The 21,013-nt window shown below is 45.1% G+C and overlaps 1 protein-coding gene across 2 annotated transcripts in view; it reads right to left on the bottom strand.

The window, feature by feature from the left end:
• Positions 1-20,681, bottom strand: part of GRIP2 (glutamate receptor interacting protein 2) — a 307,293-nt gene extending 286,612 nt beyond the window's left edge. The window contains exon 1 of one of the 2 annotated variants that reach the window (XM_063347812.1): positions 20,655-20,681. In XM_063347812.1, the coding sequence (XP_063203882.1) occupies positions 20,655-20,667 (13 nt within the window). In that variant the 5' untranslated portion in view covers positions 20,668-20,681. Of the gene's footprint in view, positions 1-9,590; positions 9,724-20,654 lie in introns of those variants that run through there. The other variant, XM_063347809.1, reaches the window with a different exon arrangement.
• Between the last annotated feature and the right edge of the window lie 332 nt (positions 20,682-21,013).

Genomic DNA, 21,013 nt, shown 5'->3' with positions numbered 1-21,013 from the left:
CGTAACAGTTGCTTGGGAAGACAACCACCATCACTCCAAACATTCCTGCCCCTTCCTCCTTCTTCCCCCAGCTTTATATACTGAGTATGACGTTACATGGTATGGCACAGTCCTTTGGCCAGTTGGGGTCAGCTGTCCCAGCTGTATTCCCCCCTCCCAACTTCTTGTGCGCCCCCAGCCTGCTTGCCAGCAGGGCAGTATGAAAAGCAGAAGAGGCCTTGACTGCCTAGAAACAACTAAAAACACCAGCGCACTGTCAAAAGTATCTCTCATCCCAAATCCATAGCACTATACCAGCTGCTTGTAAAATAGGTAACTCTATCCCAACCGAAACCACAACAACATCACATCTAAACGCATGCTACGGGATTTGCGGCATGCCTGAACTTTACTTTTGTTTGAAACAACCTAGAGGCAACACACCCGCCTCCAGCTCCAACTGGGGACAGAGCCCAAACGTGCCATCTGCAGCTACCTTCCAACCCACTGAGAAGGAGCCTCCACAACTTGTGGCTTCTGTGTTAAATATCAATTTAACCCAGTTAGCCAAAAGCTGTTTGTAAACGTTAGTTAAGAAAATATAAAAAAAGGCCAGGAACACCAAGTTATTTCTCTTTCATCTTCATTCACTTTCCAGCAACTTGTATTGATTTCTGCACTACAGAGTTAAAGCAACTCTCGTCTTTTGTCTCCTCTGGTGCCACTAACAGTTCTGCCTCTGGTCATTCACTCACTTTTCCTGGGACTGAGCATTAGCTTTAATATTTGTTCCTCCACTCCCCATTCCTTCTTACTGGTCTAGAAAGACTTCCTTATTTAAGGAAAAAAAAAAATAGGCAGTTTAAAGGGCCTCAGCCACCAACAGGACTAAGGAGGCAAAAGAAAGCACTGACAATTGCAGTGACAGTATCCACAAGAGCACATCATCTCCGGATAATGCGGTAAGGAAGAGGCAAGGAGCTGTTGATTATGTCCAGATCCTACATGTAAGGTGTGCAGGTCAGCCACATACCAGCTCTGAGCAGCCATGTCCTTCACCAAACACTGAGAGCCGCTCTTCTCCCGAGACCTGGAGGGATGCGTGCTGCAGGAAACAAGACCTCACAGCATGCTAGCCGCAGGAGGGTTTTTTCTAAGCCACTGAAGACTGACAGCCAAAGAGACCACATACATGCCCAGCCTGAAGGGGAAAACTAGGGGTGTAAGAAGGATAAAGAGATGATGCTCCCAAAGGGGAGGAAGACTGAGAGGCAGCAGCACAGCGCTGCTCCCTGCCTCACACAGATCTATCAGCCCTCCCATCACAAAAAGAAGGTTCACAAGGCTGTTTTATTGTTTGTTTGCCCTTTTTTTATGGGCATGGCTGCATGTACAATAAAGAAATTGACTGCCTCCTATTCCAAGATGAAATTAAGTAAAAGAACATTTACTTTAGAAACAAAACGTTCATTCCCAATAGTGCCCTCTGCTCAGGATTAACACACAGCCCAAAGACAAGCTGCTATGAGTATTTACTAACCCATTCTCCCAGCTCTTTGCTAAGCTCATCCCATTGTGACAGCCCCAGGGAATTTTCCCAGATTCCAGTTAGTCAGAAGCAACGGATCTGGGAAAGACAGCTTTAATGAGGGAGCCCCCACTCCTGGAACCATCATCATTTCCTGGAACACACATAGAAAAGACAGAAGCACCATCAGGAAAGCACATTGGTACCAAGCAAGAAAAGAGCAAGTTAGCATCGTTAATTTCTGTAAGACTGTCACACTGCCTGACAGTTCGCCTTATTCTCTTATTTTTCTCCTTGTTTCTTTGCATCTCATTTACTGCTAAAGTTTCAAGGCCTCTGCTGCAAGGGGATGCAAATGCAGACACCCCCCACCACCCTTCCACAAGTCTACACACTGCGTCTGTGGAGACTGCTCTTGTCACACTGGGACCAGAGGTAAGACAGAGTCCCTCTGTGCCTGAACACTGTAGGATCACCTAAACTTTGCCCTAAGAACAGAGAGGAAAAGGTTTTTAGTTTTATTTTTTTAAATGGAAGACAGGAGGAAAAAAAAATATCCAGAGGCCAATCTCAGCTCCATCCCACAGGACCCAAGGGAGATCTCAAGCTTGATGTAATCCATGCCTTTAGTAGCAGCTACCCTCTCAGGCTGTGTAAGGCAATACTCAAAAGTGAACCAGGAACTTTATTTCTCTGCACAGATGAGTGAAGTGCCACCAAGATGACTAACAGCATCACCCATACAAGAAAAGGTGACAATACCTATAATCCAAATAAATACTCGGAATAGCCTCTGACTCTGGCAACAAAGCAGAAGCCAAGGTTGATATAACTGCTAAAACGAAAGCTCTGTAATGCCTTGTTCACAGTGGAAATAAAGTTGTTAAGCAAAAAAGCATGTTTCTTTTAGACAACTTGAAGAGTTTAGAATTGAATTTATTTTGCAGCCTCAGCAAGAGGCTTCTACTCATCAAGACGCAGCAGTTTAGCTGGCAGGGTCACTGCCACCTCTACTTAAACACACAGAAAGGAGATGGATCTAGCCACATCTCCCTGCACAGCATTTCCTTGTTCCCAAACAGCACATGGTAGCCCCCTTCTCCTTAAATGCAGAGTGGTCCTGATGCAAAATACCTGAAGCTGTCAGAGGAAAATATGTTTGATTGAATTAATTTCCCAGTGGAAAACCGCTCTCCCAATGCTATCAGTGGAATCAGTAAATTTTGCTGGAGCCAGAAAACAGTTCTGGCTCAAAAACTAAAGGCTGTAATTACTAGATGCCAAGTTCATCTAACATTAATGAGGGGGAAAGTCAGAAACAGGGAAATCACCATAATTGTAGAATTTATTTGTTTTAGTTATCTTATTTGAATTCCTTCATCTTTCAAAGAGAGGAAGGAAAAATGGAGGAAAAAAAGGTAATCTGTTCTCTTGGCAAAACAAGAGGGCTAAAAAAACCAAAAAACAATCCTAGTTGAGTTTTAAAATGGAAAGCTTCATTACTTTTCTTCTCACTGGAAGGAGTCCACAGGAAGATCAAGTATAACTGGACAAAAAGCAGACCCTTCCAAGAGGAAATGTTTTATCCCAGTGCGTGGTTCACTCAGGGCAAGCACTGCAGAAGAGAAGCTACCGCTTCCAGTGGAGGCCATCATTTATTTTCTAGCCCAAACACTGCCCATGCTCCAACCGCAGTCACACCAGCGTCAATCCACAGTAACTATACTGGTGTCAGGAACACAGAGAGACATTTAAAAGCATAACTGCATTCAGGCTAAGACAGGCATTCAAGAGCAGCGCCCGTACACGTGGGGTCGTCACCAGTATCCACTGGAGCAGGAGACATGCGGCTCCCCTGGGAAAATCGCAGGAAAAACACAGCAAGTTTTCAGCTTGCTCTAGACGTTACACAAGCTGTTCAGGCATAGATCACTGCTCTGAACTTCAAGAGCTAGGACTGGCTTTTAAAAGAGATTGCTCCATTTACATGATGTAGAGCTCCAAAAATGCCCAATGCAGTCTTAGGGCTCATCTACAAAGCGATAATTTCAGACCTATATGCTGATAGTTATTCTGCTCTAATCACACCTCTGTACATTCACTTTTGTTTCAAAATAACTGATTTTATTCTATTATAATGGAAGTCGAGTAATCAACAAAATAGTCATTTTTATTCAAAAATGGGACACCCATAGGAAGTTCTACACAGTTTTAACCACAGAAGGAGATTATCTAGCATAGAGCACGTGCCCTGGTGGAGCGGCCTCCTTTGGCTATCCCCCCAGCAAGGGTCTGGCTGTGGGTATAACTAAACAGCTCCCCTGCACTTGTGTCTGCTTAAAAGATCCAAACAGCAAACAAAAAAAGGCAGAGCAAGTCATCCACCTCTTAGACTTGCCACACAGCTTGGTTTAACCTGAGCAATCTTCATTTTTCTGCAACGCAGAGTATCAGAGGACCTCTGGGTCAGCAGCTGCAATTACATCTCAAGACTGGAACAGTTTCAAATATCGTGTCCACTTCCTGGGAATTGCCCACATGTTTTTCCACTACACTTGGCATGAGCCTATAGCAACACCAACAGGTTTGGAGAACAAGAGGCATGGCCTGAATCCAGACAGATCTGGCAATTCTTCTCATTCTGAAATTCTCCTGGCTCCCACAATTCATGGTTTCCACCAAGGTCTTCAGCTTCCTTAAAGGTTCCCCCCATGCTTTCCAGCCTTGGCACCTCTAAAGGGAAAACATGCCAAACCACTGCAGCTGATACATTTACTCAGCACTGAGCATCATCACTCAGTACTGCTAATAAAAATTCCATTGCAAGAAGTCCTACAGAGTGTAACAGCTTAAGAGAGAAAGCAGAACTGCGCGATGTCTGTACAGTTCCATACAGTCAAATTCTGTGAACACAGGATCACATTCAGGATGTAAAATCTGGCAGACCACTTCCAAAATCAAAACAATGATCAATCTCTGTCTTTAATCAAATTCCAACAAAACTTTAAAGTCATGCTGTAAAACCCTTGTGGCTTCATCCCTAAGTTGTGAAGGTCTTCGGCAATCGTAAAATTTAGCTCTGATTGAGAAGCAGAGGATCAAAAGCAGCAGCTCAAACTCAGCGCAGCATGACAGCGTGACAGCCAGCGAGAAGGGGAGCCGGCAAGCACAGCGCTCGGGTGCAGCTATTACTCCCTCACTTGATGGGTGCCAAATCCACATCAACATATTAATGAACGAAAAAGACCCCATCAAAGTCTAGCAGGATTTGCTCTGGCGGTCCCATCAGTTTGATGAATGAACATTATCCCTTAAGCATTAGCACCACAGCCTTCAAGCAATCCTAATTCCCCACCACACTTCACTGGAGGGTCAGAACCTCTATTTTTACATTTTGTTTAAAAGCAGTGGCCTGTATGATGATTATTACCAACAAACAGCAGCCCATAAATTCCTGAGCACTGCGTGTGCAAGTCCTCATCTCCACCAAAGCTTGGATGCACCGTAAAGTAAGGGCATCACATGCAGGAATACATTAATACGCTGCATTCAGCAGGCAGACATAACTCCAGAGCAGTTCAGTTGCACAGTATTTAAGTGACAGCTATCCAGTTGAATTTCTTTACTGAAAGCAAGTGCCAGCACAATAGATCGTGTTATTGTAGGTTTGGACAAAATGACTCTGCAAGGCAACGTATTAAAACTGAACAGACTCAACCTGACACCGAAAGATGGTTCCAAGACAACTTGATAAATACAAAAACCTCCTTTCTGAATGACTGCATTATTTCTGATGCGGCAAGCACAAGAGCAAAGACTTAATTTTAGGCAGCAGAATAGTTCAACTGATTTCAAACTGCTCACCGCACAGTTTGCAAAATCAAAACGTTTATGGATAAGTGAACAAAAGATAATTCACTTTTTTTTTTACAGTTACTCTATTTTAGTTATTCTACACATTACATGTGCATATCACAAACATGGAACCCAATTAAAGATTTTCTAATTTCCTGCTAATCATGCAAAACCAGCAAATTTCCACCTTATTGGGATATTTCTCCTTGATGTGTGCGATTAAGTAAAGAAGAATCCCATTTCCAGTCAATCATAGTTACATAGCTCTGGAGCAAAACATCCCGGCACGCTGTTCTGAGGACAGAATAAAAAGCTGATGTTTGTAGCCCAGCCGTTATAAACCCCCTCAAGATAGACTGCTGTCATATTTTCACCTTCCCATTATAAAAATTTAAATAGCTCTGCCAAAACCATGAAAAACCATCCTCCCGCTAAATTTTCCCCAGGGTCCCGACTACTGCCAAATTGCACCCACAGCAAAGGCAGGCAGGCAAGAAAGGGAGATCTCGCCATGGGATTTTCACTTTGTTGCCCTCATCCTGCAAATCAATCTATGCCACGACAGATTCCCCTTTCCCCACACACCACAGGACACCTCTGCCCATGGCTGCACAGCAGCCAAATGCCCCTATATGCTCCTACAGCTGTTTCCAAGGTAACCAGCACGGAGCTGTATACAAGGGAAGGAAGCAAACAGCAGCAACGCGATCCTGCAATATTGTCACTTTTTGGAGCAGATCGGAGTTGCCCCTTTCCCACCTCCCCTCCTTTCCAGCTGCCCCGTGATTCATGCAAGGGGTAGGTAACTCACTTCACATTTTATAATCCCATTACATCAGTCTTTCTTAAGGTTCAGGCATTGTTTTTTGGGTTCTGGTTGCTGTTATTCTTTTTTTTGTTTGTTTTGTTTTTTGGGTTTGTTTTTTTTTTTAAGGCATCTTATTGGAGTTGTAAGGTGAGAGTCAAGTTTTCTGGTTTTATTGAAGGAAAACCATCTGGGGGATGAAGGGGAATTACATCAACAACCTAAATTTACACTCAAACCCTGTATTCCCTCCCAGTAGAAGCAGAAAAACATCGGGTTTCACAAAGGGTGTCTGCCCACTACTGCGACCCATGTTATACAAGTCATATGCCTCTAGATAACATTTATTTTCATAGGATAAAAGCATCTCCACTGCTCTGTCTGTAGATACAGTTTATCCTTTCTAGGCATCCAGTTTCCACATCCACTCAGATATGCGAAAATCCCCAGAGACTTTCCCACCTGCCCACATACATTTATGCTCCCAAAGCAGAAATTAGCCTTTGCTTCTTTTGCTACTGAAAGCCTGTGAGCAGCAAGGATACAGTCCAAATCCTGCCGTCCTCACAATGGACGGCAGCACGAGGGGGAAAAAATCAGGGTGGGAAAGGGTATGGCATGGCCAAATAGTTCTCTCCACTGCCCCAAGAGAGGACCAGCTATCAGGGAGATAAATCAGCATAGGATCTGGCCACACAGCTCTGGACAGAACGGCCAGGCTGTACGCTCTAATCTCAGCTCCCAGGTCGGAGACAACCCCACAGTTACACAGAGAGAAGCAAATCAACCCCCTCACTTGGGAGCAACAGGGCTGTTATCAATACAGGCTGGAGCGAACACATTTTCCATCAAGAATTTCCAAGTCATTAACATCAATTCTTTTTTTCCTGCAGGAAACAGGAGTAGCACATCCCGTGTACAACCCTCTTGTGGTGGGGAACAACAATACATTAAGAATGGAGCATTTCTGCACACTGGTCAGGAGTCACTTCATCCTCCAAGGGAGAAAAATTTTAAGGCAAAACATGCACAAGGAAAATCATTGTGGGTGGTGTTTTGAAATGGCAATCATACTTCATCAGAGTTCATGTACATCTGGTATTTTCCTATGTGACTTACCACGGCTGACCTTTTGAATATCAACCGTGATTGATGAAGCTTCCAACCCAGCACTGAATGGCGGCAAATTGCAAGAGATGCTCATCACATTAATATTCAGTAACCAAAATATACCACTCTTCTAATCACAAATGTGCTCCTGCTGAATGCCAGGACATTTCCTCTGGAAACTTGAGTACTGCGGTCCTCAAAGGAAGTTAACATGCCGATGGGCCAGAGCACACATGACTGGGGAGAAGCTCCCCAGCTTAGGTATTTGAAACTAAACTACCACATCTGCATAGCCATGGATATGCCAACAAGGCAGACATAACTTGTTTTGAATAAGAAAAACCAGAAGTCCATATTTCTTCATACACTGGTTGGAGGCTGGTTAGCAAAATTGAAATCTGAACTGAAACCTGCAGAGATTTCCTGGCAGTTATACACTATGTGACATGAAACCTTCCCTAGCATCCAGCTAAATCCCATACTATACCTATTAAGACTGCAGTGCTACAAAAACATTACCTAATACCTTCTCTGCTACCCCTGCAGAGTTACATACTGTAATACAACCATCAAACTGGTCGCCTTGGGGAACGGGAAAAGAAGTTCCCTACAAACTCAGCACATTCTTTAGCAGTCAGATACCTCCTCCCCTGCACAGCACATCAGCTCGAGCCTGCAAGATTTATTCCTCCAGATAAACCGTTCTGTGATTAACTAAATGGTAACTTCCGAAGACAAACTACTTTGAGCCACCCATAGAAATAAATGCAATGCCACTAGGGAAAATGCCCAACATACTTGAAGGGATGCACACCAGTCACGGGCTCACTGCAGTGCTTGGAGTGAAGTCAGAGGGAGCAAAGATGAGGAGCAAAGGCATTACATAGACCCCAGAGACAAGAGCCACTACATACATATGAAGTCACAGAGAAAGTAACCTGGCAAACACACTAGCCCAGTACAGCTGTACATCAAGAGCTTACTGCTGTAAGCGTTTTGTAAGGCCCCTAAAGCTGTCCCTGGTCCAGCAGTGCAAGAGCATCCCCGTCAGCTGCAGCAGGGCAGCGTTACAGAGCACTGCACCATAGCAGGGCTGAATTCACGCCGACAGGTCTCAGTGTGTCTAACAGAGGATTGATTTACTCTTCTACAGGACAAGATTTTTCACAGCGCTGTCTCAGGTGGCTGGAGTCTCTGAGTGGAAGCCATGGTCCCAGAGGGGTCAAATACCAGAAATATATGGGGTTCACCCAAAGCAGTGGGAGCAAGGAAGCAGCATCAGAAAGACTCAGCAGCTTAACAACTCTGCCTTAACACCTTACAGGGCATCTAACAGCACGATTTCTTTCCATGCTTATTAACCATCAGAACCAGAGAATTCCCTAATTTTTGCATCACTCACACCAAACGATGCAACAGTGCTGCTTCAAGCATTTGGTAAGTCTGCTTTCCAGTGCGTGATCTAGAGAGGCAGTCAGGGGAAGGGATGTAAAAGAAAAACCTGCCCTTAACCACTTGCACCTGAGTGGTGCAGCTGAGGTTAACAAGACACATTCCTGCTTGCTTCTGCCCATCCCAGATCAAGTTCTCCACCTGAGTCTTATGAGAGCACACAAGACCTACATTTCATTTCTGAGACATAAACTTTCCCCACCACTTTCACCCCTGTTCATCTATAAACCCAGGAGACGGAGTGCAAGACTTAAACCTCCCTTATGCTGTGCCACCTTGTGGATGTCTTCGCCCGACTTTTATGAGCTGCAGGTCCAGCATTTATTTAACACCACATTCTTGAGCATGTAAACAAAATAATTCACAGTCACTGTGAGCAACAGTAAGCAGAACAATAGGAATCAGATTACCGCGACACATCCTCCGTGCAATTCACAAACCCTTTAATCCCCAATTGGAGTTGGGCACTGGGAAGAATTACCAGTTGAAAACAGCAGCACCAGTAGCTTTACAAAGTTAGAGCTCAGATGCTGCAAGCCCCTCTAAATATCCAGAGAGGACCGCGCAACCAGCTCTCGCTCAGGCTTGCCCCCACCACTTAAAGAAGAATTAAAAAAAAAAAAAAGAGGTAGAGACCAAGCAAGCCCAGCGATGGAAGGACAGATTTGCTGCAGCAAAGTTTACCAGCACGAAGAGCATCCCTGCTCCAGCCCCTTTATTCGTGGAGCTCCATGCCGGCAGAGAATTGCCCCCCTCCCAAGGAGACCCCCCCCCCCCCCCCACCTCAAACAAAAGGAAAAACCGAGGTGGAGGGTAAATCCGAGCATCTCCATCTCTCCTTTCCACCCCGGCCGTGCTCACCGTCCTCTTGCATCCGCTGCAGGCACAGGGCGAGGCTCTTCCTCCAGCCCGGCATCGCGGCAGGGGCAGGGCTCTAAGGGGCCCGGGGGGGCCGGCGGGAGCGGCGCTGCCGAGCGGGGCCGGGCTCCCCGGCGCTTTATTGCCGGGCGGTGCATGCGGCGGCGGCGGCGGGGCCGGGCGGGGGGAGCGGCGCTGCCCGCCCCCGCCTGCGCACAGCCCCGCGGGGCGCCCGCCCGCCCAGCCGCCGGTGGAGGGAGCCAGCCCAAACCGGGGGGGTGGGGGGGCGTTCGGAAAAAAAATTAGCTACGTTCATATATACCTCATAAATTTTCCCCCTGGAGGGGTCTGCTTAGATAGCGCGGCCCCCCCGCCTGCTCTTAAGCAGCGGGGTCTGACCCTGGCGTTTCTGCGGGCCCCAAAGCACCAGCTGATGCTGAACAAACGCATACACAGAAAAGGTATGGAAAACACCCGATCCCTATTCTACATTCCCTTTACAGCTTGAACCTGGCACCTCTTCCCTTTAATGAGCAGCAGCTGCCTCGCAGTCCTAGCACAGGTGTGCTCACCGAGGCGTGTATTTATTCTGAAGTTGGGTTCTCAGTAAATAAAGTTGCACAACAATCAGGTGGATCTCGTTCAGGTTTTTCTCAACCACTTGCAAGCAGCTGAAGTGCCGGGGGAACTAAAAAGCATCTTTGTCCTTTCTTAATATCCCAGAGGTTTCAGTGCTTTTACGTGGACACAAAGGAGATGTTTATTGCATATGCCAGGGTATTCATGTTTTTAATTTCCTGGGGGCAACATATCTCTGTAATGATGAGCAGCTTTTTTTGTTCTTCATTAGGCCTTTTATTAGCTGGCTGGTCGGCCTCACTCCACATCTCTGCCTCCCTTTGTGAGAGTGATAATATTATGTGCAACGTCTGCTATAATCTAAAATATTATGGACCGAGCTCTCCTTGGGATAGCATGAGCTAATTCCAGTTTCAGAAGGCTGGAGTCTGACACCACCTGGCTTGCACAGGGCAGCTGCAATGCCAAAGGAATGCATCCATCTAGATACATTCATATGGACGTCAGCTTAATTTTCAGACCAACTTTTCTGTCCCCATGTGAATGAAAAGCAGTTAAAAAGCAGTTGCTAAGGGACAGCAGCCTCACCTCACCCTCCATACTCTGCCCGCAGCTCACGCCTGAGAGGCATTTGCCATTTTGGGTGCTGGCAGCCAGGTTTACAGGGCAGCCAAGTGTGATACGGCATGTGCCAAGCTGGGCAGCGGGAGTCTGGAAACCTCTCCACTGCCTGGTGAAAACTGAAGTAGCTCAACCCAAAGGCCCTTTGGAGAGTGTCTGCTTAAAACAACCTCCTACAACCCTGGGCATGTCCAGGGAAAAATCATTTTCTGCAGAAAGGGGATGAAAGCAGAAACCTCTCAAAGTCCTTTACTTTGGGGGAGTCTGAAGGGATGAGGATCCTAAATGAGGTACTTGAGTTAAATACCTATGGTTGAATTAGCTAAATATTTTTTTTTTATTCCCTACTCACAAGTTCCCAAAGAGCAATGTGTGTGCTGGGCTGGAGAGGGGCTGTTCTGAAGTTACAATCAGCAGCGTGTTTTCCCAGGGCGTTTGGCTGGGATAGTCACAAACCCATGAGAACAGCCCTCTTCATTTAAGACTAAGCATTTGCAACAACTGCAGAGGACAGACAGTGCCTGCAGTGAGAACTGCGTGAGAGGTTCCCATCAAAGCAGAGCAGCGCCATACAGCTGACTCCCTTCCATCTTTCTAACCAGGCTGTTAACCATCAGTTTAAGGGACAGCGATTGGAGCGATGGCACCCGAAGACTTATTCCAGCCAGCTGGAGCTATTGTTTCTAAGAGAGATTTCCTGAGGACTGTCAGTGCTGCGGCGCAGACCCTGCGATCCCCTACTACCAGCACAGAAACAAGAAGTCACTTGCACAGAAAAAATCACAGAAACAAAAAGGTATTTTTTCCCACTTTTGCCGTCAGAGTAGAAACATAAGTAAGGATTGACTCCCCGCCCAACTGCAGCTTCCTGAAGAGCTCCTTTCTTTACACTAAATATGGCACATTTCTGCAGCTTGCTCCTCAGGGGAAAACACAGCCCTCCACAATCTCATTGCAAACCTGGTACCTTTGGGACTCACAACAAATCACAACTCCATAGCTGGACTGGATCAGGACATGTCACGCTAACTTATAGGAAGTTTGTGATACGCACCAAATATTCTAGCTGACAGCAAGACTCAGAATCTTTTTAGAGAAGGACTAAATTGAAGCCAGCATACATCCTGGTGGAAGGAGATGATGCTTGTTCGTAGTTAAAACCCAGCTCACGGAGACAAGTGCTGTTGAGTTATGACTGACTCAACCACCCACACAGGCAAATCACCTGCCCTTTCTGTGCCTTAGTTTCCTCAGCTGTAATTTATAATTGCTTGATGATATTCAGATTCTGGGTATTAGAAAAGGATTCCCAGAAAAGTGATCATTATTGATCTAAAATTGCTCTCAGGAAAAGTAATGAGATTCTGAGGAAAACATGACATAGGAAGGGTCTTTTAAAAGTAAGATCAAATGCACACTTTTTGTATCTAAAAGCTCATCTCTTTTTGCCATTTACACTGGCTGATCTCATAAAAGGCTCTGTCCCTTAAATCTCTTTAGACCATCATGGCTACAACAGTACTACTTTTAAAGGACATTGGTGCCACAGAAATAATTAAACGTGAAAATAGCAAGCACATTACTAGCTGAAAATGTAGCTCAGTGCTTTTAAAAATTGAATTTGACGCATACATTATTGTAGAAACAGCCAAAGCTAGTGTGGTGAGATTTTCTGAAGCACTGCACCTTAGCCTAACTTCAGTACTCAAATGTGAAACGGTGTTAGAGAAAACAAAACATAGCTAAAAATACTGGTAGTGAATTCATAAAGAGAATCAGTAAGACAGATGCTATGGTCTATCTTTGGAGGGGAGTCATGGAGGGATATTTCAAGCAGCAGAAAGTCCATCGGAAACTTCAGAAGTGAATATCCATGTCCCTGAGCAATGTCTTACTGGTCTGTATGACTGAAATGTCCAGCTGTAGGATTTTAGGCATCACAATGACATGAATACTGCCACAACGTCAGAAAGTGCTGCTGTCCTCCCAGCCAGCGGCACCACCCTGCAGAAATGGTTGTCAAACCAAATTTGTGAGGCAGAGATTCCTCTTTGGCCACACGCCCTGGGACAGGGCAACAATTTTCCATCAACTGGTGACTTAACCGTGCCCTGTGCGTTGACTGTTTCACCAGCTGGTGGTCCTTGCCCCACTGAGGAACGTACACAGAGTACAGCATGACTGAAGTCCCAGCTCCTTCTAAGTTGTGCAAAAGGTAAGGTCCCTGCCCTGCAGTGCCTGCAGCCTAAACGGGCAGCGTGGCTCCGAACAAAAAGCAAGTTTTCCTTGCACATGTATTGCGGTGTTTCTCTAGGGCTGGAGGGATGACAGTAGGTCTTGAGTTACGTGCTTGCTTTTAACAGGTTTGTAGGGAACACAGTCTCTATAACCCTAGGGAGCTTCAAGCTCTGCACCTCCCTCCCAGCAGGCAGGAGGGAGCTGGGTCCACTGTGCTTTAAATACCACTACAGCTGGAAGAAAAGATGAAAGTTCCAAGTTTTCTGATCTCAGGAGTTGGCTACTGAGCAAAGGTTCAGGTCTGTCACCAAGCATGCAAACCAGGCTTTTCAAGTCAGGTGGATCTCACACTCTCCTGCACGCTGTATGCACAGGGCAGTCAGTAGACAGTGATATCTCATGGGTGGTGAGAGAAGGCTCCCAAGTACAAATACCATTTTCCTGCAAGGGTTAAGGGAGGCCCAGGCTTTTTAGCTTCCATTTTTTCCTTGATCTGTATGCCTCCAGACATCTCTAGCAAATTCTCCTGTCATGTGCTCCCTCACCTTGAAGGCCACTCATGTCATCAGCCCACAATGAGAATAAGCTGACTCTCTGAAACCAGGAAAGTTAGTGAAATGAGACAAACTTTATTTTCAGCCCCAAACAAAGTGATTTAAGAGTTTCCCCTTTGCAATTTCTGAGTCAGTGAGGATCTGGCACTTGGAAGATCCTCAGGAGTGGTGTTCTGTCCTCCCACCATCCTGAGCAGCTTGAGCGAAGATGTACTGCTAGTGTGGGGGTGCCCCCCCAAGGCCACAGTGTTTCAACAGTGATGTGGAGGCATCAGAAAACCCTTTGGGGAAATAGAGAGGACTGTGGGCTTTCCCCTCCCATATTGACCTACTGCTACTGCCTGTCAGCTTTCAACAGTGTTTGAAATTACTTTGACCTATGTAATCCTGCACAAAGAAAATCTATTTAGGTATCTAGAATAATCTTTTCCGTTCTCTCTCCCCCTCCTGGACTTAATTAAGTAAAAGATAAATTTTCTTTCTCTACCAAGGCTGAGCTACTCTGCTGAGTGTTGAAGCAGTGCGCCCTGTATCCTTACAACTGTACGTGGGGCAGGCAGCAGACTATGGGCAACCTATTTCCATCCCACCATGTCATGTATGTATTTCTATGTAAACAGCACAGGTCTGCTTTAATGAAGAATCAGTCTCTACTTTCACTTCCCAGGCACGTGGAATGGGACTGGGGATGCAAGGCATAAATCTGTCACAAGACAGCGTCAGGATGAGTTTGTCTCACCGTTGACTGCTACACTCTTTCCTGTGTGCAGCAGTGTGTCCCATAAGCCACAGACAGCAGTGAACAGCATTGACATCATGGAATTTAAAAATAATCCTGTTGTGGTAGAAGGTACAGGCAGTTTAAAAATGGATTATCTTCATTTTGCTACCACCACCTGAGGTTGATTAATTGCAAGTTTACTTACTAATCCAACATGGTTCTGTTTTGCCTTAAACACAGGCAGTGAAAACAGTTTACTTGTTTTGTTGCCTGCTTCTTGTTAGGAACTTCAGGGCGTACATTCAAACTACGGACTTCTGCAGAAGTGCTCAAGTCCAACTAGGTTTTGAAGGCTGGAAGCAATCTGTCATTCTGCCTCTTCTGGGTGATACTCATCTCTCTGAAAGGCTGAATACCTTTTAGACAGACACAGAGAATGTCTTTGGATTTCCATATATACACCCCATTTACAGGCACCATGAGGATATGGTCACTGCTGTGCTCTGTTCCTGCTGGAAGAGAGCTCAAGTGCCCCTTGTTTCTGTCCCAAAGGCACACTTGGAGTCAGCTCCAAAGCTGGTTCCTCACCTCCTTCCTTGGAAATTACAGCATAAGCATCTTCATTCTGAAAGAGCCCTGCAAAGTAAGTGTGCAATGAGCTCTGAGCGCTGAAGCAGTGAGGCTGTGGGTCAGCCACCAAACACAGTGGTATTGACGTATCTCCGCTTGCCTCTCCTCCTCCTGCAACACCACTGTCAGTCGGTCTCGTCTCCTGGGCACAAGGCCTGTCTTCGCTGACCTAACTGCTGGGCTGCTGATAGTGCCAAAGCTTTGGCTTCACTTCCTTTGAGGGTTCTTAACTATTAGATGTTGTTTAGAGCAAATCACAAACACCAGACATCTTTTCTGCCAAGATCACTAGACTGGATGTCCACTTTTTGTTCCCAGACAAACATAACCTCATCACTTACTGCCAATGCCCTACCACAGAGATTCTCCACGTTTACCTCCCGGTGACCCAGCAACATGCAAGACGGTGCTGGGAAGACGACACAGCATAGCAAGGCAAAGCCAGAGGAGCTTTGCATCTTCCTCACTGCTCGCCTAAAACCATCAGCGTTTAAGCAAGACAGTGGTCTCTGCCTCTTCCCCTAACGGGGGTTTAGGGCCATGCAGTGCCCAGAGCTCCACTGCAGCTGCTGCCTATTGATTTCCAGGCTACCGAGGCAGGCTTCAGAAATTCAATACACGGAGGTGACTGTGTATGTTACATGTTATTCTGTGTACTCTCCAAATCCAAGCATTAGGCACAGAGCCTGAAGCACTAGCAGCTGATACAGTTGCTTAATACTGTTAATATTTGCTTACAACTGTACAACATAAGAGACAACGCCATTTGGTCCTATCCTGTGTGAAAGCCTACTCAGGAGGGCCAGCAGACAGCTTTGTCTGGGTTACTGTGACGATGCTGTGTCATCTGGACTGTTATTTAAGAAGAGAGGTGAATTTAAAAACAAGCCTGAATTTACTCAGTCGCAGCAATGCAAGAGACACTTTTCTAACTTGTGATTGAAGATGCTGTTTCTGGAAACATGTTTTTTCCCTTTCAAAACTGCTTTCAGGACTCCCTCCTTCCCTTTTTTACTTCTGTTAATTTCTCCCTCGCACACACCATCTTTCTTTCCCCTTAAACACACACACAGCATCACTAATGTCATGTCACCCCCTTGCACCATGTCCAAGCGTTCACCTTCATGGAGTCACATAATCCTCTCAAGGAAGAACAGTGCGTATCACCACTTACCCTCAGTAAAGATCCCCGTACCATCCCACTGCTATGTAAAGGTTTTCATTCCAGGCAGATTTGCTTCTGGCTATGTAAGGTTTTGTCTCTGCTTCTCGTTACAGAGGTGTCTCAGGGAAGTTTAACAAATCACTTAAGTGAAAGAATTATCAGGTATGGGACAGTCAGCTCTGCAGCACCAAGAACCCCAAGTATCAGACAGATCTCAGCCTGGGAAACTTTCCGGTTAGGACATGCTCTACATTTTGCTTTGATTTCCCAATTGATAAACTTTTCTACATGGGGAAGGATCTCTAAGCTGTCCCCACATTCCCACACTGCATCTTTTTTTCGTTACCGGCTGTTCAAGTGAAAAAAGTTGCTCACCTGGGATTTGTCATTTCTCCCAGTGTCGTGGTTTAACCCCAGCCAGCAACTAGGACCATGCAGCCACTCAGTCGCTCCCCTCCTCCTTCCTGCCCCCCCCCCAGGGTAGGGTTAAGAGAGAGAAAAGGAAGGGGGAAAAAACTCGTGGGTTGAGATAAAGACAGTTTAATAGAACAGTAATGGAAAACAAAAATAATAATAACAATAATAATAATGGTGAAAGAATATACAAAATAAAGTGACACAACACAAGTTGCTCTCATCACCCAATGATCAGTTGCCCAGCCCGTCCCGAGCAGCGATCGTGGATTCCTGCCCCCCAGCAAACCCCCGTTTATATACTGAGTATGATGTCTGTGGTGTGGAATATCCCGCTGGTCAGCTTGTCCTGTCTGTGCTCCCTCTCAGCTTATTGGGAAGCTGAAAAAAGTCTTTGACTAATGTAAACATTACTTAGCAACAACTAAAACAAGATGTGTTATCAAAATTATTCTCATATTAAATCCAAAACACAGCAGCTACTAGAAAGAAAATTAACTTTATCCCAGCTGAAACCAGGACACCCAGGAATAGCTTAGTGTCTCTTAACAATCATGGAAGAAATACTTAGCAGAAGTACTTCTGTTCCATCTATTAACATGACACCAATATCTGCCATCCCCAGAAATCCATTTACAACTACGCTGGAAGGAAAGGGTGGACAAGACCAACCATCCCAGGTGCTCTGGACAGACAGACTCAAGGTAGCAGCTGGCAAGTTTAACTCTGACTTGTTTGGTCCTGCTGATCCTACTCCATCCAGACCCCATGAAGGAGCTGTGCTAAACGAGTTTGTGAGGTGAGTTTCAGTTGTGCATCAGTGGCAGATGGCTCAGGACATGAAGACAGGCTTGTACCCACCCTTCATTCATGCCACAGTCTCAGGCTCCCTCCTGACTCTCCCTTAAACCAGAGCTGGCATTAAGCACTCATCTATTCCACTGAAAACCACTCGGAGTTCCTGCACTTGACAGTAAGCAGAGAAACGCTATCATTCCACCTCTCAGTACGGAACATCAGCATTTGCATCTCAGGAAGACTACTTTCAATATTGCCACCAGATAAAATTCAGTGTTTTTCTCTTCTCTGGTTGGTGAACAGAAGCAGTTTGAGGAACGAGCAGGGTGCAGAAAGCAACACTACAGCTCTGTCCACATATGTTAAAAGTCATTACCATGACTGTCTTGCTTCCTCGTCCTTCTCATTGTGACCCAGCTCCAGCTGTCAGTAACACATTAATGACTACAGTCTATTTCAGGTCAGAGAAGGAAGCAAGACAGTTGCAAATCATTGATATTGACTGTTGGTCTTAATGGAAATGCTCTGTATTTTTGCATGTACACTCAAAGGGGATGGAAAAAGACAATAATTGCCATTTCAGTGTTCTGATCTCTCCCAAACTAGCTGGTAAGGAAACGAGTACTGTGAGTAAGAGTTAAAAAATATAAGCCCCCTTCACTTCCATGTAGTGTAGGCTCCCTCCTCCAGTGTTTCATAAAATACTGGAATTTACATTTTGTACGGCTCCTTGGTATAGCTGAGGAGTTGCTTGGCACTCATCAAGGCTTTAATAAAGCAATCATTGAACTTTTGCCTGATGTAGTTATTCATTTTGAAATATTATTCTAGTTCTCATTCCACTTGTCTATATTTGACTAATGGCAGCAGTGCCACACGCACTTCCAAGCTCTCTCTATGTACAGAGACTCAATATTTCTTTTCTCAATTATTTCTAAAATAACATCTATAATCACTCTAAGCTTTCTTTTGTGATACATATAGCAACGCTTTGTTGCCTTCTGGGCTTCTATTTTAAGTAACCTTTGTATCAGGAGGCTTGTCCTGGGGGCTGGAGTCCTGTTCAACAACAGGACAGGGATCAGTTGAGCAAAAGAAATGTGAATTTCCTTAGGGTGTATGTCTTGGTGCCCCTACAAAGCTAACAGCCCTTTTGGAGAATCCCTTGCCTATTTAATTTTCAGCCTCATCTCTAGCAAAGCCGTTGTCAGCTGTGAGTTTGAAAGGGTAGCAGCTGCTATGCTCGTGCTACTCGCTTGCTCATACAAGCACTTGTCCAATTCTTATTTTAGAGAACCGGCCAAAGCAGAAGCCAAAATTTGAGTCCCACAAATCCATGCAGAATTTGAACTGTCAGCCTGAAATCCAGGATCAGCTCTTCTTGCAGTTCTCTTCTTGCAGTTCCGGGTTCTTCGCTTGTCTTATTCCTCACCTAACTCCACAGGTACAAGACTGGGGGAATGGGGAGAAGAAACCAATTTACTCCTCAAATGCTGGAGAGATGACAGGGAACTGCAGGGGGAGACGCTCATTTATGTACGGTAACCTCTGCTAAGCGCTCACAGTACTGCTGAGATATGAACTATGTGGCTGTAATAACAGTCTCGTACTGCCATCTATCGCGTTGAGATCCCTTTACTGGCACAAGTGACTCACCTCCATGACATTGCTGCAGAGGAAAGCTGGGAGTGAGCCATCAACAGCTATCCCTTTCTTCCTTAGACACTGCTATCTCTTTTCCTGGGCAAGATTTTTCTCTACAGCCTTTCAAGCATCTCTTCAAATATGCACAATGCTCAACTACTTTGTCTAGAAAGAAAACTTACCTCCTCCACTTCATATTTTGGGGTCAATTGATGGGATGATGGATAGTGAAAGAACACTTTATTGCAGATAAATCTAACTGTTGAAAATAAAGAGGATCCAAACTAGAACAGACCAAGCCTTTGAGCTACAGGGGGGTGGTGGGGGAAGTCCCTTGGTTCCACAACATCTAACAGCAGCTTTTCACTACCAGAATATCAGAGAAAGAATATATATAGGGGGTTTTTTTCTCTTAATAAATTAATCATAGCTGCCATTTAGCCATCTACAGAGGCATATGGTAGATGACTGCTAGGTAACCAATGCCCATATGGTTGGGAAACTCCATACACAATTGTGCTGATTTAAATCTCTCCGGTGCATCAAGGTAAAAATCATCATATGCTAGAGATATGTCCTGCCCAATATGCGGATTTAATCATTCCTATGCATTGGGAAATCACACATGGAGATATAATTTGCTCAATTTTGCCAGCCCATCTTCATGTCTGCATCTCAAAGTGCAATTTAAGGATCATTGATAACCAACAGAACAAAGATATTGTTTATATATATATGTGTGTATGTATGTATATATATTTTAAAATGGGCATATTCTTTGACATTTCTAGCCTGAGAAGACAAATGAGAAACCTCAGGCTAGTTTTCTGTGGTTCTAAGGAAAAGAAAACACGCTGCTTTGTATTGAACTGAAATCTCACTCAGTTCACGCTTTAATGACACCATTCAATATATGTTTAAAAAGCACCAACAGCAATTCAACGATATTGTGCTAGGGCTAGTAAATATAAATTATCCCCCCTCCTCCAAAGTAGTCTAGCAATGTGCCACGGGACCCAGATTCCTGCCACCGTGCCAGAAAACCTGACTTTGCTGCCACGAGCCTGCTGGTTTAAAATAATTCAGCTCAAACAGTGGGACATAAACAGACGCCTTTCACAAGCAGTGAAGGTGATATAAATACAGTTCACATCATCACCCTGACACTAAATGAACATAAATAACAGGGTTTAAACTCAAAGCTAGAAAGTACCCTCTTTGGAAAGTTAAGGCTGCAATGAGCATGTGTCTACCTACCTGACACAATCAATACCCCAGTGTTTTCTTTAAAAGAAGAAAAACAGAGCATGAAGAAGGTACATAAGCTTTAAAGTTGACAGCAGTTATGCTCTGGTAGATGCCTTTTAATAGACACGACTTTACCACTGTAAAAGCTGTGTTTGCTAGGCCAGGTTCAGATCAAAGACAGGGCTGTAAGCAAAGCAGGCATGCATTCACTAACAACATCCTCGTGGAGATTTGGAACAGTACTTTGGAAAAGGAACAGATTTCAAGTTAAAAATACGCTTTCTAATGGGAAAGCCACATTGTGGGTTTGTTTCTTTAAATAAAAAGTCGCAAGTTTTGGGATAGATCCTGCAGCTTCAGCAATTTAAATGAGTAGAAAAAGGAGCCCAACCCCTCACTAGCATCCCCTAGATTACAGTCTCCCCCGTCACTGTCATATTGCCCTCTTGCCTTACCTCTGTCTTGCATTCTCTGCAGACAAAAAAAAAGTCTCTTCCTCCAGCCCGGCATCCCAGACCTAGAGACAAAGAAATACAAGCCTGTAGTGCCTTGAAGGAGTTTGCAGATGTGTGGCTCGAATGCAAAGCCCAGCTTCTTTATAGGGCTAAACCTTGATGGAGAGGCAAGTCCATCCGTGCTTGAAACTCTGCTTCATGCGAAAGCCTGATCGTGAACCACCCAGGCTACGTTTTGCTGCAGGGATGGAACAACTTCACATGTCCACAGCAAAAGAAACAGATGGTGAGAGAAGGGTGGACAGATGAATGGGTAAATCTCAAGGAGTTGAGCAATTCCTTAAAGGGCATGTTTGTCT

This window comes from Chroicocephalus ridibundus, chromosome 10, assembly GCF_963924245.1.
Source record: "Chroicocephalus ridibundus chromosome 10, bChrRid1.1, whole genome shotgun sequence".
Lineage (NCBI taxonomy): Eukaryota > Metazoa > Chordata > Aves > Charadriiformes > Laridae > Chroicocephalus > Chroicocephalus ridibundus.
Note: the sequence above shows the minus strand (reverse complement) of the source record. Positions and strands in the feature narration are given on the sequence as shown.